Source organism: Bufo gargarizans, chromosome 2 (genome assembly GCF_014858855.1).
Source record: "Bufo gargarizans isolate SCDJY-AF-19 chromosome 2, ASM1485885v1, whole genome shotgun sequence".
Taxonomy (NCBI): Eukaryota; Metazoa; Chordata; class Amphibia; order Anura; family Bufonidae; genus Bufo; species Bufo gargarizans.
In genome coordinates, this window is record NC_058081.1 from 47229833 (window position 1) to 47246100 (window position 16268).

General features: G+C 42.2%; 1 protein-coding gene across 6 annotated transcripts in view; it reads left to right on the top strand.

Annotated features, from left to right (window-relative positions):
- CRLF1 (cytokine receptor like factor 1) overlaps positions 1 to 16268 on the top strand; it is a 102698-nt gene that overhangs the window by 74068 nt on the left and 12362 nt on the right. Inside the window, exon 8 of one of the 6 annotated variants that reach the window (XM_044282843.1) lies at positions 12643 to 13973. The exons of the other annotated variants lie outside the window; for them this stretch is intronic. Within the exon in view, the coding sequence (XP_044138778.1) occupies positions 12643 to 12665 (23 nt within the window). The 3' untranslated portion in view covers positions 12666 to 13973. Of the gene's footprint in view, positions 1 to 12642; positions 13974 to 16268 lie in introns of those variants that run through there. 6 annotated transcript variants of the gene reach the window in all.

Below are 16268 nucleotides of genomic sequence, written 5' to 3' on the forward strand. Positions count from 1 at the left end.
AACTGTCTGGACCATCATGCGGCAAGATGCATGGTGGACCCAGACAGCGCTGCTTAACAGAGTAATAGATCCCCCTTCGGGGAACCCAAGGGACCCCCTTCCGGAGGGACAGACAAACAGGAGAAATCTAAAACAATCATGCTGGACTACAAACACCAAATAGACATGGAACACCAAATGACATACAACAAACACCCTGCAGATGACATCGATGTCAAACTAGGATGGCCCACAGATAGCATCCAAGAAAGGAGCAAGCTCCTTCTCATACAAAGGCAGACATAACAATGATCTCAGTCTCACAGCAACGGTATATGAAGAGACCTTAGACCACACCCCTCTCCACCTTTCTCATACCTTAACCCTGTGCGCAACAGAAAAGAAGGGCAGCAGCCTTAAAGGGAAAGTACACACGCATGCAATACAACAACACGTTGCCACTGGCAACCAGCATGCGCTGAGAAAGTGTCACAGCAAACTACCTCCAAGTCTTGACATAAACTTACTGGCCTATAGTTTCCGGGTTCTGTTTTTGCCCCCTTTTTAAATATTATACACAAAGTCCCTTTTAGAGGCCCTCGGGATATTATTTGCAATACTAAAGTGGTCTATAGGAACAAAAATCCCTTTAGGGGTCTCTAACTGATATTTAAAATCTTATCTTTATTAAATTCATTAGGAGACAAACACACACAAAAGAAAAAACTGTTAAAAATATCAGTACGCAGTGAGGTATGAGGTGATTATTTGTATCACTACTGGTTGCTGACTCCAACCCACTCCTTACTATTCAATGCCTTTGGGGTGCATGGACATAGGTGTATTACAATTAAAACTATCGTGATATGGGATCTAATTATTTCTATATGGACCCTTATTTGGTTAATATCATCCAACTTTATTCATGGGGATGGTTGTCACTATATTTTTAAATATTGACACAACATTTGCTAAGCGCCAATCCTGTGGAGCACTCCCTGTTCATAAAGAGTCCTTAAATATTAGAAATAATAGTCTTCTCATTGCTGTCTGAAACTCCCCCCTCATCACTCTCTAAAGGGCTGACACCTTCAGATTTATACTTTTCACCATTTATCTAATTGAAGAACATTTTAGGGTTATTTTTACTCTCTTTGACAATTAATCTCTCTGTCTCCAGTGTGGCTGCTTTGATTTTTCTTTTACATATTCTATTTTTTTCCTTTTTAGTTTTTGTAGAAGAAATTTGGTTTTCTGTGCAGAAAACATGCTTTATTTTCAAAATCAAAACCACTCCATGAGTGACACGATAATCTCTGTTCCCTTCTGCTGCTGGCACTGTGGTGATCACTCTGGTTTTGTTTCAAGTCACTATACTCCCTCATTGAGGTGGTGGGAAATATAATAAGTTTTGAAATCCTTCAGGGCAGCATAATGTTAACTCTATAAGTATTTCCTTACTTATTAGCTGCATTCAATTCTTCTGTCACGAAGGTTTCATTTATACTTTACCTTTAAAGATTTCAATCATCCTCAAGGACAAATGTATTTTTTTTATGTTTCGTTTCTGAGGGTGAGGAATGTGATGTAGCTGAAGGGCTTCGGAGGATAACAGCAAGGATTAGGCATGGGGTACATAGAAACTTCATAGCATTTCGAGCCACATTTACCACTTTGCTTGTTTGTGTTGAGGTGACAAGTTAATCTCCCTGGTATGGGCGTCTGAATGGCTCTAGGGACCATTCTCATGGAATCAATGGAATCAGACACCTACATGGTTTTCAACTTACCCAAGAGCTTTATCAGATCCTACATCAATGGTTGCTTTATATTGCAAGCATGAGTCTTGAATCATAAGTTTACATTATCATCTGTGAGACATCCATAAGACGTTTCACATGCAATACTATGATTCTTTATTATTAGCCACATTTATGGAAACCATTGCTGATAAAGATGGAGATGTTGCCTCCAGATTTCTACTGGCAAATGGCTGATAAACTTAATCTCTATATGTGTCATTACTTTCTAAGTAGCAGTTTTAATAAGATTTTTTTTTAAATACAGTATTTTCCATATTGTAATGAATTGCTGCTGTAAATTGCATGTAGTGGAATTTTATCTGAATTGAATAAAAGTATAAATATCTTCTATCATATGTTTGCTGGCCTTGTCAAAAATGGAACAAGATTTGGCCAGTCATTCAAAAAATAGCAGAACGTACTGAACATGAAGACATTGTGATTCTCGAAAATAATAGTATGTTTAATAAATTAGGCAGAACAATCAGAACACAAATTCCATCCTCTGTGAATCATCACAGACGGTGAGAACGGAAATAACCGCACAATATAAAAGTTCTTAGATATTAATTACTCCATTTACTCTTATTTATAGAAAATGCAGACTGCTGTCACCAAAAAGGACATAAAAGCTTTTGTTCCTATAATTTTTATAGCTATGTTACATTAACTAATGGACACAGTAGCTTCAGTAAATCATTAGGGAGTAACTATAGTGGAGTGCAACAGACGAGTAAACATAATAGACACTCAAAGATGAAAACAGCTAAACTGATGCCTCTGGCCCAAAATACTAAAAAGTAACCCTAAAAATAGGTGGTAAAACATAATACATAAATGTTATGAATATCAAAATGGGACATCCTTGTCCACACTTAAATCAGCACCAAAAATTCTAGGACAGGAGGGTCTGGCTCTTGTTAACTCTTATCTTTTCCTGTAATTTGTTGTATGATCCACTCTTTTTTTGCTTGGATCTCATGCTGTAGATAGGGGCCTTGGATAGATTTTAATTTACAAAGTGGAGAGCTTACTTTAGGTAAAACTCCCCTAACGGTATGTCCCATGCCAGCAACATGGCCTACTTTTGTAGAATGAATTTTAAAATAAAAGTGAGGTGGGTTTCCTATCTTGTGTATTGAAATAGTTATCATTTCAAAAATATGTTAAAGTATGACATGAACGCATCAATTACACTCACAAGGAACAAAGTGCATCACATAGTCATCATAGTTGTCATTTTTAACTTATTTTTAAATCTGTTTGGACGTAATGGAATAGTATTGTAAAATGCAATGCTTCAGTGACTGCTTTGGGACATGCTTACTCTGAATAAAACCTAAAAGTCTATATACTTTTATGACGTGAAATAAAATGTCATATTTAGAAAGCCAATGCATGTACCTATGTTTGTTGCTGTGGGAACCTGATGTTATGCCAAATTCACTCGGTTATTGCTGGTGAGAAGTGCCGTTTATGGTTGTGGGAGAGCTATTTCACCTTTTAAAAATGTCTTGTATATTTTGCTTTCGGATTTCTGATACATACCATGCCCTAATTGCTGCCTATAAACCTACGAGGCCTTCTCAGAGATGAATACCCCATAATATACATGCTTTTATAAGACCATAAAGAGTTGAGTTACTGGGATGTTAAGCAGTTACACAATCACTCTTATTTATATAATGTCCTTTTCAGTGGTTAAAGGTGCCATCCCACGAAGTCAGTAAGAAAACATAGTTTGCTAAGGAATGTAAAGTAACAACATCCCAATTTTCCATTACTGTAATTGTAATATGCAAATAGTTTTTGGGCTTCGGTTAATATCTAGAATTTAACAGTAGAGATAGCCTTGCGATTTGCCTGGTGGTCGTTTCGCGGAGAACTTTGCGCGTTTGCAATTCGCTGAACATGCAAACATATGGAAATGCCGGCGCCATTTTCTTTTGCATTGCGCCGAACTTTGATCCATGACACATCCATCAGGTGGGACAGGACAGCCAATTGAGACATTTCAGCACATTGACACACCCCCGCCCTATCAAAGAATCTGATCTGCCAGCCATTTTACATTCTGTGTTTTGCCAGTGTAGGGAGAGGTTGCTTTGTGGAGCAGGGACAGGCTGTTAGGGACACCTAACGCTAGCTAATAAGGCCACAAAAGTGCTTTTAAGGACTGATATAGGTGTGCTATCAATAGGTGTGATATACTGAGGGATGTGATATACTTATAATATACTTTCTAACATAGTGTAAATTTGTATTTTGCAGCAGTTGTGTGCGGTTCTGCTGCGATACCGCAGCTATGAAGAGGGACAAGCGCTATTAGAACAACTATTTGCTACGGGCGTGATATACTTTTTGCCTCTAAAAAATAAACTGATTGAGGGGTGTATTATACCTTCTTCCACAAAATACTGATTGAGGGCTGCGATATAACTGTTGCCCCAAATAAACAGGGTGGTGTGATATAACTGTTGTGGAAAAAATATATAACTGAGAGGTATGATATACCTGCTTCCACAAAATACTGATTAAGAAGTTTGATATACCTGCTTCCACCAAATATTGATTGAGGGGTGTGATATACCTGCTTCCACAAAATACTGATTAAGGGGTTTGAAATATATGCTTCAACCAAATATTGATTGAGGGCTATGATATACCTGCATCCACCAAATACTGATTAAGAGGTTCGATATAACTGTTTCCACCAAATATTGAGGCCTGGGATATATCTGCTTGCACAAAATACTGATTAAGGGGTTTGATATACCTGCTTCCACAAAATATTTATTAAGGGGTTTGATATACCTGCTTCCACAAAATACTGATTGAGGGCTGTGATATACCTGCTTCCACAAAATACTGATTAAGGGGTTTGATATACCTGTTTCCACCAAATATCGATTGAGTCCTGTGCTATACCTGCTTCACAAAATACAGATTAAGGGGTTCGATATGCCTGCTTCCACCAAATATTGATTGAGGCCTACGATATACCTGTTTCCACAAAATACTGATTAAGGGGTTTGATATAACTGCTTTCACAAAATACTGATTAAGGGCTGCGATATACTTGCTTCCACAAGATACTAATTAAGGGGTTTGATATACCTGCTATCACAAAATACTGATTGAGGGCTGTGATATACCTGCTTCCACAAAATACTGATTAAGGGGTTTGATATACCTGTTTCCACCAAATATCGATTGAGGCCTGTGCTATAACAACTTCACAAAATACAGATTAAGGGGTTTGATATACCCGTTTCCACCAAATATTGATTGAGGCCTAAGATATACCTGTTTCCACAAAATACTGATTAAGGGGTTTGCTATAACTGCTTTCACAAAATACTGATTAAGGGCTGCAATATACTTGCTTCCACAAGATACTGATTAAGGGGTTTGATATACCTTCTTCCAGAAAATACTAATTAAGGGGTTCAATATAACTGTTTCCACCAAATATTGAGGCCTGCTATATATCTGCTTCCACAAAATACTGATTGAGGGGTTCGATATACATTTTTCCACTAAATATTGATTAAGGCCTGCAATATACTTGCTTCCACAAAATAAAGATTAGGTGGTTCGATATACCTGTTTTGTCCAAATATTGATTGAAGCCTGCAATATACCTGCTTTCACAAAATACTGAATAAGGGGTTTGATATACCTAATTCCACAAAATACTGTTTGAGGGCTGCAATATACCTACTTCCACAAAATACTGATTAAGTGGTTTGATATACCTAATTCCACAATATACTGATTGAGGGCTGTGATATACCTACTGCCATAAATTAAGGGGGATTGATATACCTGCTTCCACCAAATATTGATTGAGGACTGCGATATACCTGCTTCTACAAAATACTGATTACGGTGTTCGATATACCTGTTTTCAACAAATATTGATTAAGGCCTGCGATATACCTGCTTCCACAAATACTGCTCTTCTCTATGACCTTAGGCACAGGATCATTTTGAAAATCACAGGCAGAGGAAGAGGCAGGCCGTTCCGCAGGGGTGGTAGGGGTTGGGCATGTACATCATCCATTCCCAGACCTTACTGAGGCGCAGCCATTCTTGACATCGAATGAGGAAGAGAAGATAGCACCGGCAGCCGCCCAGCGGTCTGAAAACAGTACCCAGATCAGCCCGAGGAGGGAGGTCCCTGCTGTTGCTGCCTACTTTGATGTCTTAAATGTCAGTGGTGGTGAAGGTGATGATGATGACGTATCGATGGACATCACGTGGGTGCCCACAAAAGAGGAAGAGGAGGGGAGTTCAGAGGGAGAGACGGAGCAGCAGAGAGAGAGGAGAAGGAGGAGAAGCAGGCAGAGCTCACAGGGCACAGTAGGCATAAAGTAGACTGCAAATGTATCTGGAGCAAGCCATTCACCATGCACGGTCACTTCTGGCGCTCCCAGGACACCGGAACATGGCTCCATAGTGTGTGCTTTTTTAACGTGTCAGCTGCTGACAATAGTGTTGCTATCTGCAGCCTGTGCTGCCAACGCATAAGTCGCGGTAAGCCCAACACTCACCTAGAGACGACCGCCTTAAGAAGGCACCTGGCCTCCCATCACTGAGCCCAATAGGAGCAACACCTTTAGAACCCATAAAGCCACTCTCCCGGCACACCACGTCCTGCTTCTGCTCCTTCTCCTCTCTCTTCCCATTTGTCCTCCACTCCACCTTCCATCGCGCCATCGTCGCGTTCATCTGGCAAAAGGCAGGTTTCCGTGGCATGTTTGAGCGGAAATGTTTGAGCGGAAAAAGTTGATAACACTGGATAACCCTCTTGCCCAATGGCTGACCGCTGACTTGTCGGAACTGCTAGCCCGCCAACTACTGCCATAGAAACTGGTGGACTCGGAGGCCTTTAGAAAATTTGTGGCCATTGGCAAACCACAATGGAAGGTCCCTGGAAGGAAATATTTCTCCCACAGGGGCATCCCAGAGCTATATGGCCACGTTCAGCGACAAGTGAATATATCTCTGGAACACAGTGTTGGTGCCAAGAAACATCTGACCACAGACACATGGTCTAGCAAACATGGGAAGGGAAGATACATAACTTTTACTGCCCACTGGGTAAACCTGATAGCCGTCAAGCTTGTAACCCGTGGCTCCCGTGTGGATTTGGTGTTACCGCTAAGGATTGCATGCAGGCCTGCCTCTTCTTCTCCTCCTCCTACTCCATCCTCTGTCTCCTCCTCGGCTGACTCCTCCTTTTCCACTGCTACTGCCTCTTCCGCTGTGCCCTCCAAGCTCCCCAGAACCTAATTGAAGTCCCAGGTGAGACTTTGCCATGCTGTTCTGCGGCTGTTGTGCCTGGAAGCCAAGAGCCACACCGGTCTTGTACTGCTTTCAGCTCTGCAGTCACAGGCCAATCAGTGGCTAACCCCGTTCAATTTGACAGTTGGTAAAGTGGTGTGCAACAATGGTGCCAATCTGATGAGCGCGTTGAAGCAGGGCAAAATGACACACGTGCCCTGCATAGCACTCGTCCTGAACTTAGTTGTGCAGCATTTCGTTTCCAAATACCCCGGGGTCCAGGACGTCTTGCGGCAAGCTAGGAAAATTTCTGGTCATTTTAGAAGATTATACACGGCTATGGATTGCCTTGCTGACATTCAGTGGCGACACTACTTACCCCTCAGACGTCTGTTTTGTGACAGCTCGATGTGCTGGAACTCCACCTTGTATATGCTTGATAGGCTGTTCCAGCAGCAATGTGCCATTAACGACTACCTGTATGAGCTAGGCAGCAGGACAGGTTCTGGGGAGCTTGGTTTCTTTTCACCGCGCCAGTGGCTGCTCATGCGCAACGCATGCAGACTTATGCGGCCATTTGATGAGATCACCAAACTGGTCAGTCGCAGCCAGGAAGCCATCAGTGACATCGTACCTTATGCCTTCTTTCAGGAGCGTGCATTGCATTGTGTCATTGATCAAGCTGTCGAGGAGCAGGAAGATGAGGAAGTCGCAATGCTGAATGAATTTCCAGGGAAGCTACTCCATCTTAGACAAGTCAGCAGGAGTCTGAAGAGGAGGAGGATGGTGGCTGCGGGGAGGAGGAGGAGGAAGAGCAAGAAGAGCAGGCTTTGAGGGGGACTTTAAACTTTTCAGGGATTCCTGGTGTTGTCCGTGGCTGGGGGGGAGAAGACTGACGATTATATTCTCCTTGGAGATGAGCAGAAGCCAGGGCTCCCCACTGCTTCCAATTTAGTGCAAATGGGGGCCTTCATGCTCCATTGTTTGAAGAGGGATCCCATATAAAAAGCATAAAGGGCAAGGACCAGTACTGGGTGGCAATGCATTTAGACCCCCGGTACAAACACAAGATGGTGGACATGTTACCAGCATCACAGAGGGCTGGCAGAGTGCAGAATTTCCAGGCCTTGCTGCCAGAGCTGCTGCATTCTGCTGTTGCGGGCGCTGGCAGAGGAATTTACACATGCAGCGAAACAGTTGTGGGTACCAATTCTACCACGCCTGCAAAAAGAGGGCGGTTTGAAGATGTGATGGTCACTTCGGATATGAGATGATTCTTTCAACCAACCCATCGACAGCCGCTCTCCAGATCCAGCCTCAGGGAACGCCTAGACTAGTAATTAAATTTCCAAAACAAAGAATAGTCTTTTTCTTATGTATACAGCATAAAAGGCCTTTTCTGTCAGATGAATGCCAAATTTTTTGTCCCCAAGCGGAAACTGTAAATGTTGTGGGACATTTAGAATATTAACACATTGAGAATGGCAAAATATGAGGGATGAGCCAATCTGCCCTAAAGTAGTAAAATATCTTGCCATTCTGAGTGGTGATCAGACTGGATTAACATTCAAACAAGAATTTTATAGATTGATATAAACATGGATGTAATATGGTTCAAAAGCTAGCCACATACATGAGCTAACCGTCGGACGAATGCTCATTTAGCCAACAGCTATAGCTCCCGTTCTCCTCTATACGCATGTATGCTTGACTAGGTTGTGAATAGTAGAGGGGAGAACGTCAGTACCAGCTTGGTAACATATTTAAACTCAAAATCTGAGCTTTCAAATTATGCCAATATTCTAGGAGCATCATAAAAAGTTTTGCAGCCTATTGCTGTGCAGAGAAAAGGTTTCTGCAGGCGATTGTCAGGAAGGAAGCGTTTCTTCCCGACAATCGCCTGTTCGCTAGCGGTGGAGACCACTGCTATTACATGCAGCAAATTCCTCCATAGCATGCGGAAAAGCAATCGATTTGCCATCGCTTCTCCCTATGCTGTCTAGTTGTTTGCCGGCAGCAGATCGTGATTAGAGACCACGATCTGCCGCCGACAAACAAAGATTTTTAAACATGCTGAAAGATCCCGGTTGCCGGATGAACGAGCAAGTGAGTAATCGGTGGCAGTATTAGACTGCAGGATCATTGCTAACGAGCATTCCTACGAATTCTCATTAGCAAAGATTGGCCCAACAATCATCTTAAGAAAGTGGCAGGAGATGTTAAGAAGATAGAAAACAGGCAGTTACTGTCCTCCTTCACCCTATACAACCTACAGTGAACCCTTCATTTTATCACACCTCTTACCATTCAGGGACTATTTTAATTCGATTCTCACATGTAGGAGACTCCAAAAATTATAAATAAATAGAAGGGCATTACACTCTTGAGTTATTATCCTTTGAGCATTTGACAGGCCAACTTTTAAAGGGCTTCTGTCAGCCCACTAAACCGTTTTTTTTTGTTTTTGTTTAATAATAATCCCTATACTGCGAGCTCTGCATAAATAAGCTTAATAATCATTTTGGTTCAGTAAAATTTGATAAAAAGCTATTTTTATAATATGTAAATTACCTTGCTACCAGCAAGTAGGGCGGCTACTTGCTGGTAGCAGCCGCATCCTCCGATCCTAATGACGCCCCCTCCGCATTGAGATTGACAGGGCCAGGGAACGGAATCGTTCTCTGCTGGCCCTGTTTGAATTCCAAATCTCGCGCCTGCGCCGTACCTGTCTTTAATTGGCGCAGGCGCACTGAGAGGCGGCCGCTCTCTCGGCCGCTCCATCCTCAATGCGGCGGCGCCGATGACATCACATCTACAGCCTGTGCCGATTAAAGACAGGTACGGCGCAGGCGCAAGATTTGGAATTCAAACAGGGCCAGCAGAGAACGATTCTGTTCCCTGGCCCTGTCAATCACAATGCGGAGGGGGCGTCATTAGGATCGGAGGATGCGGCTGCTACCAGCAAGTAGCCGTCCTACTTGCTGGTAGCAAGGTAATTTACATATTATAAAAATAGCTTTTTATCAAATTCTACTGAACCAAAATGATTATTTAGCTTATGTATAGGGAGCTCGCAGTATAGGGATTATTATTAAACAAAAAAAAAACGGTTTAGTGGGCTGACAGAAGCCTTTTAATGAAAAAGTCAAATAGGGTATCTCATGCATAGTTTGATAGCAGTCTAAGACCAGAGCTACACATGTCGCGTGAAATGAAAATTGAGGTCACTTTGTGACATTGCATGCAACATTAGCATGTGGAGTTGCATTGTAACTTGTGACTGCAACTCGACCATTGCAAAAACACTTGCACTTTTAGTCATAAGCTTCACGTGACTTTGCCATCATAGGCCACAATAGAAGTGGCTGCAACATTTCTGAGATTTGGCTGTATTTCTACAGCCAAATCACAGCTCCAAAATAATTATTTAATAGCAAGTAACACAAATATTTTTGGTCGCACAACTTTACTGAGACATAGGCCTCATGCACACGACCGTTGTTTGATTCCGTGTCCATTGTGCCGTTTTTCGTGATTTTCTGTGGACCCATTGATTTTCAATGGGCCTGTTGAAAACTCTGCTAATGCACCGTTTGCCACCTGCATCTGTGATCTGTGGTTCCAGTCCGTCAAAAAAATATAACCTGTCCTATTATTTCCACAGAAAACGGTTCACAGACCCATTCAAGTCAATGGGACCGCTAAAAAACGCAGAGGCACACAAGATTGTCATCCGCGTTCGCGTCCGTTTTTTTTCCTATCATTTGCATGGCAAACCTGTCTTAGACTTTTATTACTTTCCTTTATGTCTGGTGGTCCTCCAAAAATCAAGGGAAACACGCGGAAACAAAAACGGACATGGATCACGGAACTCCGGAACCCCATTTTGCGGATCGATAAAAAGAACTGTCGTGTGCATGAGGCCTTACCGACACACATATTACTATATAGATCCAGCCTTAAGCTGGCCCACTTAGAATTTTAAATGGCCACAATGTAGCTGATCAGTCATGTGTAAGAACATTCATATAACTGATCCCAAGAGCAACATGTCAGACTAAACTGGCTGATCACGGAGTCCGATCATGCTATACAGTTGTATTTTCACCTGGAAAATGGAAAAATTCAGCCTGGCAGATCATATTCAACAGTCTTTTTCAGATGATTGTCTGATGTGTAAAGGCAGCTTTAGCCAAAACTGTTAAGGGATACGGTGGCAACAGAGATGCACAATATAGGTAGTGAAAAGGGAATCCAGGAGCAGAAAAAAGCTGTCCTGGGGCCGCACATGTTGTAGAAAAATAACAAAACTTATACTCACCGATCCCACGCTACCAATGTTCTGACAGTCCCAGGGTCCCTGCCATATTCCACTTTCTGATCCTGTCTCAAAATATCAGGAAATGGATGTGAGGGACATTCATAGCCATTTTCTGTTGTTTTAAGACAGCAGCAGAAAGTGGAGTGAAGCAAGGACCCTGGCACTGTTAGAATGGCAGCAGAGGGAGTTGGTGAGTACAGTAAGTTTTCTTATTTTTTTCAAAATCTGTATCCCCTGGTGCTCTGCAATACCCCATTAATGTAAAGCCATATTGTAGATTAAAAACCTACAATATCTATTGTTACTAATGGCATAAATGTTCTGTAACACATGTCAACACAGATATTCAATGTTATGTTTAATGTTAGGAATATTTTCTTAGTAATTAGAATTCAGTTATTAAATTTTTTATATGGTTCCATGAAGTATACAAGGTTTTTCAGTGGCTATTTCAGTGTTTTGCGGTCCGTTTTTCACGGATCCGTTGTTCCGTTTTATTTGTTTTTCCGTTGTGTTTTCATTTCCATTCTTCCGTTCTGTATGGCATATACAGTATACAGTAATTACATAGAAAAAATTAGGTTGGGCATAACATTTTCAATATATAGTTCCGCAAAAACAGATACGGAAGACATACGGATGCATTTCAGTATGTGTTCCGTTTTTTTTGTGGACCCATTGACTTGAATGGAGCCACGGAACATGATTTGTGGGCAATAATAGGACATGTTCTATCTTTCAACTGAACGGAAATAGGGAAACGGAATGCATACGGAGTACATTCCCTTTTGAAATTAATGGTTCCGTATACGGACCGCAAAAAACGGCCTGCAAAACGGCCAAAAAAAAAACGGTAGTGTAAAAGAGGCCTTAATCTGTGGCAACATGAGAATGGACTGGTATTACTACCTTTTGCATTCCGCTAATGAAGCGATTACAGTACTGACATCTGTACACTGCATACCTTCATTAGATTACCACTTTGCTTCTTGTGTAATGTGCCTTTTTATATACTTGGTCGAAACTAAAAATGTATACATTATTTTACAAGCCTTTCCCTGCTCAATCTCTAATGTGTTTATATGTCTCTAGTGATGCCATGTTAAATATTGTAAGAGTTCAGTGAACTTCTACTTTTAAACACACTTGTCTGAAAAAGCGTAGCTAGAGATGATAGTTGTAATAGAATGAAAGCCAGTCCAGAACCTACTTGTCATTAAGAAGCACACTCATGTTTTCTGTGTTTTCTAGTGCGAAACTCACAAGAACATTAGAACGTTATTTTGGAATACTTGATACTTTTCAGTGGACTCCAAGGACAATTATTTCCTGTGATTAATGGCATGTCTTATTTCACATGGCTAAGTTACTAACCATGTCACACTTGTTTAACGCTACCCGGAAATTCACAGCTAAATGAATTGACTGCTAGGAGAAAGAGGAACATAGGAAAGAGTCGACAGCAGTTTAAAGTACTCTAAGACACAGATGGTAAGGACAGGATGATTCTGGGAAAGAAATGAAAGGAAACAGTAAAAAGAAAAAAATATCATCTGATCTATTGTGTGCTGGATAGTGTCTCAGCACAGTAGTGAGTTCAAACAATGAAATAAAGACTAAACTGCCTTAATAAGAATTATTGGGAATAAAATGAAAGATCTAGGCTTGCAGAGTAGGCACCTATACATATGTGAGTTAAAAAAATTCAAGTAACATTTTGTTATTCATTTTAAAAGGTGGTACCAAGGCTTTGTGCATGGGTGTACAAATCTCATCAGGCCCCATAGCAAACTTTAGTATGGGCCCCCCTGCCCCTCCCTCTTCCCAGTACTTGTGCATCAAACACTCCCAGGCAATGTACAACACAAAGTGCAACGGCCCAGATTTTTTGTATTTCTTTATTGAAAATGAAAAAAATATAATATAAAGAAGTTGCCATTGGCCTAAAACTCTTTATCAGCTGGAAAAGGTGGAACAAGTGCTTTAAAAATATGTAACTTATTCCGAACAGCAGAGGCGGCTCTAGACTTTGTGTGGCCTTAGGCGAAACTCACACATGAGGCCCCCACGAAGATCGTTGGGATGCTCATGATCTCCTGTACAGTGCCTCGGCTCAATCCTCAAGAAATAAGCTGTGTCAACCACCGCACAGAGCGGTGGTGTGGTCAACACTCCCCCTCCATGTATCTCTATGGAAGATTCGGAGATACACAAGTGCTATATCTGCGGCTCTTCCATAGATACATGGAGGGGAAGTGTTGACCACCGCTCCGGGCACAAGGAGATCCGGAGTACCAAACAGGAGATCGTCGGGGATCCCATCGGCCGAACCCCTCCCCCCCGATCAGTCACTTATCTCCTATCCTATGGATAGGGGATTTATTTTCCTATCCCGGGGTACCCCTTACTATGCAGTGACATCACACTAAAGGGTTAATATGCACAGTGACAACACAGTACAGGGCTTATATTCACAGTGCAAATTAACACTTGCATTAACCCTGGCCCAGTTCTCTAAATCGACACTCCCCCGCATACCGCATTTTGCTGTACTTGCTATACAGCACATACCTGTCACATCCAGGGCCTCCCAGGAGACGTCTCCTCCGATGTAGATCTTCTCTGTCATCGTCTTCTCCATTCGGTCCGGACAACTTCTTCTTTCAGCCGCCTCATCTCTGCAGAGTGTAACACACAGACATCTTAGCTTCCTTACTTTTCTATCATTATCCCTCAACCTGGAGTCCCCACAGTGTTATCCTGCTGCTCGTTGTGCTCCTCAATACCCCCAAATACTATCCTGAAGAAATAATAGTACCCCCATAGAAATAGTACTCCTCATAGTCCCACCAATAGTAAGTCCCTTCTAGAATGCCCTCATTAGTAATACTGCCCCCCACAATACTCCATTATGCAATTTCCCCCCCACACTGCCCCCATTAAGTAATTCCCCCTAACACTGCCCCATTAAGTAATTTGTCCCCACACTATGTAATTTGCCCCCACACTGCCCCACATTATGTAATTTGCCACCCACACTCCCCATTAAGTCATTTGCCCCCAAACTGCCCCACTTTATGTAATTTGCCCCCCCCCCCCACTGCCCCATGAAAATGTAATGCTTTCAATGTTGGAAACAGAGTTTAGCACTAGTGAAGATGGAGCATGGTTGGCCGAACACCAGTTCGGCTCAAGCATCGCGATGCTCGGCACATCGGGGTGTTCGGCCCCCTCAACCATAATTGGTTCGATGGTCAGCTCAGCAGAAGGCCCACAACTATAATTTTTTTCCATGGTCAGCTCAGCAGCAGACCTTCAATCATTATTTTTTCCATGGTCAGCTCAGCAGCAGACCCTCAACCATAATTTTTTGAATGGTCAGCTCAGCAGCAGGCCCTCAACCATAATTTTTTCCATGGTCAGATCAGCAGCAGGCTGTTGCCCCTAATGTTTTAGTGGAAACACAAAAGGGGTTGGTCAGCACATCCCAATGCGCAGGTGCAGGCTGCTATGACTGGAAACATAAAAGAACACAACATATAATGCAACAGCTCTCTGCAAACTAAATAAAGTACAAAAACATATTATAATCCTTATGCTATGCTAATAAAGTAGAGATGCTTGGCAAATACATTTTGTACAAAATTATTTGAGCCCGTCTTCCGCACGTCAAGGCGATCTCTGTAATATGGGAACCTATCACTACGTTCTACCTGTTAATGACAGCGACCATGAAATTCAGGGGATGCAAGTACCAACATGCATGCCGAGGCCCCTAATGTTTTAGAGAGTCAGCTCACCAGCAGACCGTCAACCATAATTTTTTCGATGGTCAGCTCAGCAGCAGGCCCTCACCCCTAATATTTTAGATGGTCAGCTCAGCAGCAGATCCTCACCCCTATTGTTTTAGATCAGGCATCCTCAAACTGCGGCCCTCCAGCTGTTGTAAAACTACAACTCCCACAATGACCTGCTGTAGGCTGATACCTGTAGGCTGTTCGGGCATGCTGGGAGGGCCGCAGTTAGAGGATGCCTGTTTCAGATGGTCAGATCAGCAAAAGGCCCTCACCCCTAATGTTTTAGAGGGTCACCACCTGGCCCTTGCACCTAATGTTTTAGAGGGTCACCAGCAGGCTATCAATTATAATTTTCCACGGGTGTGTATGATGCCCTCCTTTATGTGTAATAAAGGTTGTATCGGAGTGCCTCTTCCTTGTAATTTTTGGCAGCACTTGCACTTTATATACAAGTAAATATACAGGAAAGAATGTTTCCTAACAATATTTCCTCTAAAATCGATTTTATCTTCGGTTTTGTGCGTATTATTGTCAGTCTGTAAAAGTAGCTTACTACTTGGACAACATTCACTTGGACAAGATGCATCCAGACATCCTCCCCATGCTGTTCCCGAACGATTTTAGTGGTGTTTCCATCTATTTCTGACCTTTTCATGTGAACCAGACACTGTCCCCTCTTCAGAGCAGGGGGTGCCTGGTTTAATGCTCGGGTTCTCCCATTGACTTCCATTGTGCATCCCGAGGTGTTCTACTCGAGCACCCGAGCACCAAAGCACTTTGGTTCTCGATCAACACTATTTAGCCCCAAGCCCCTCTTAACCCCGGGCCCCATAGTAGTCATGTGGTCTGCCTCCATTGAAGGTAAGCCACTGCTTTATGTCTGCTAAGTCAGGTGTTAACTTGGTATATTGAAATAATTCATGTTATTTAAAACAGATAGATATAAACTTCTATAATAGCCTTAATTCCTTGCAATTACATATATATTAACATCCTATTGACATGCTTTATGTATAAGTAAAACTACATTTTATTGGCAGGTTGCTCGCTTGTCCACATTGCCACAACCCAGATCAGCAC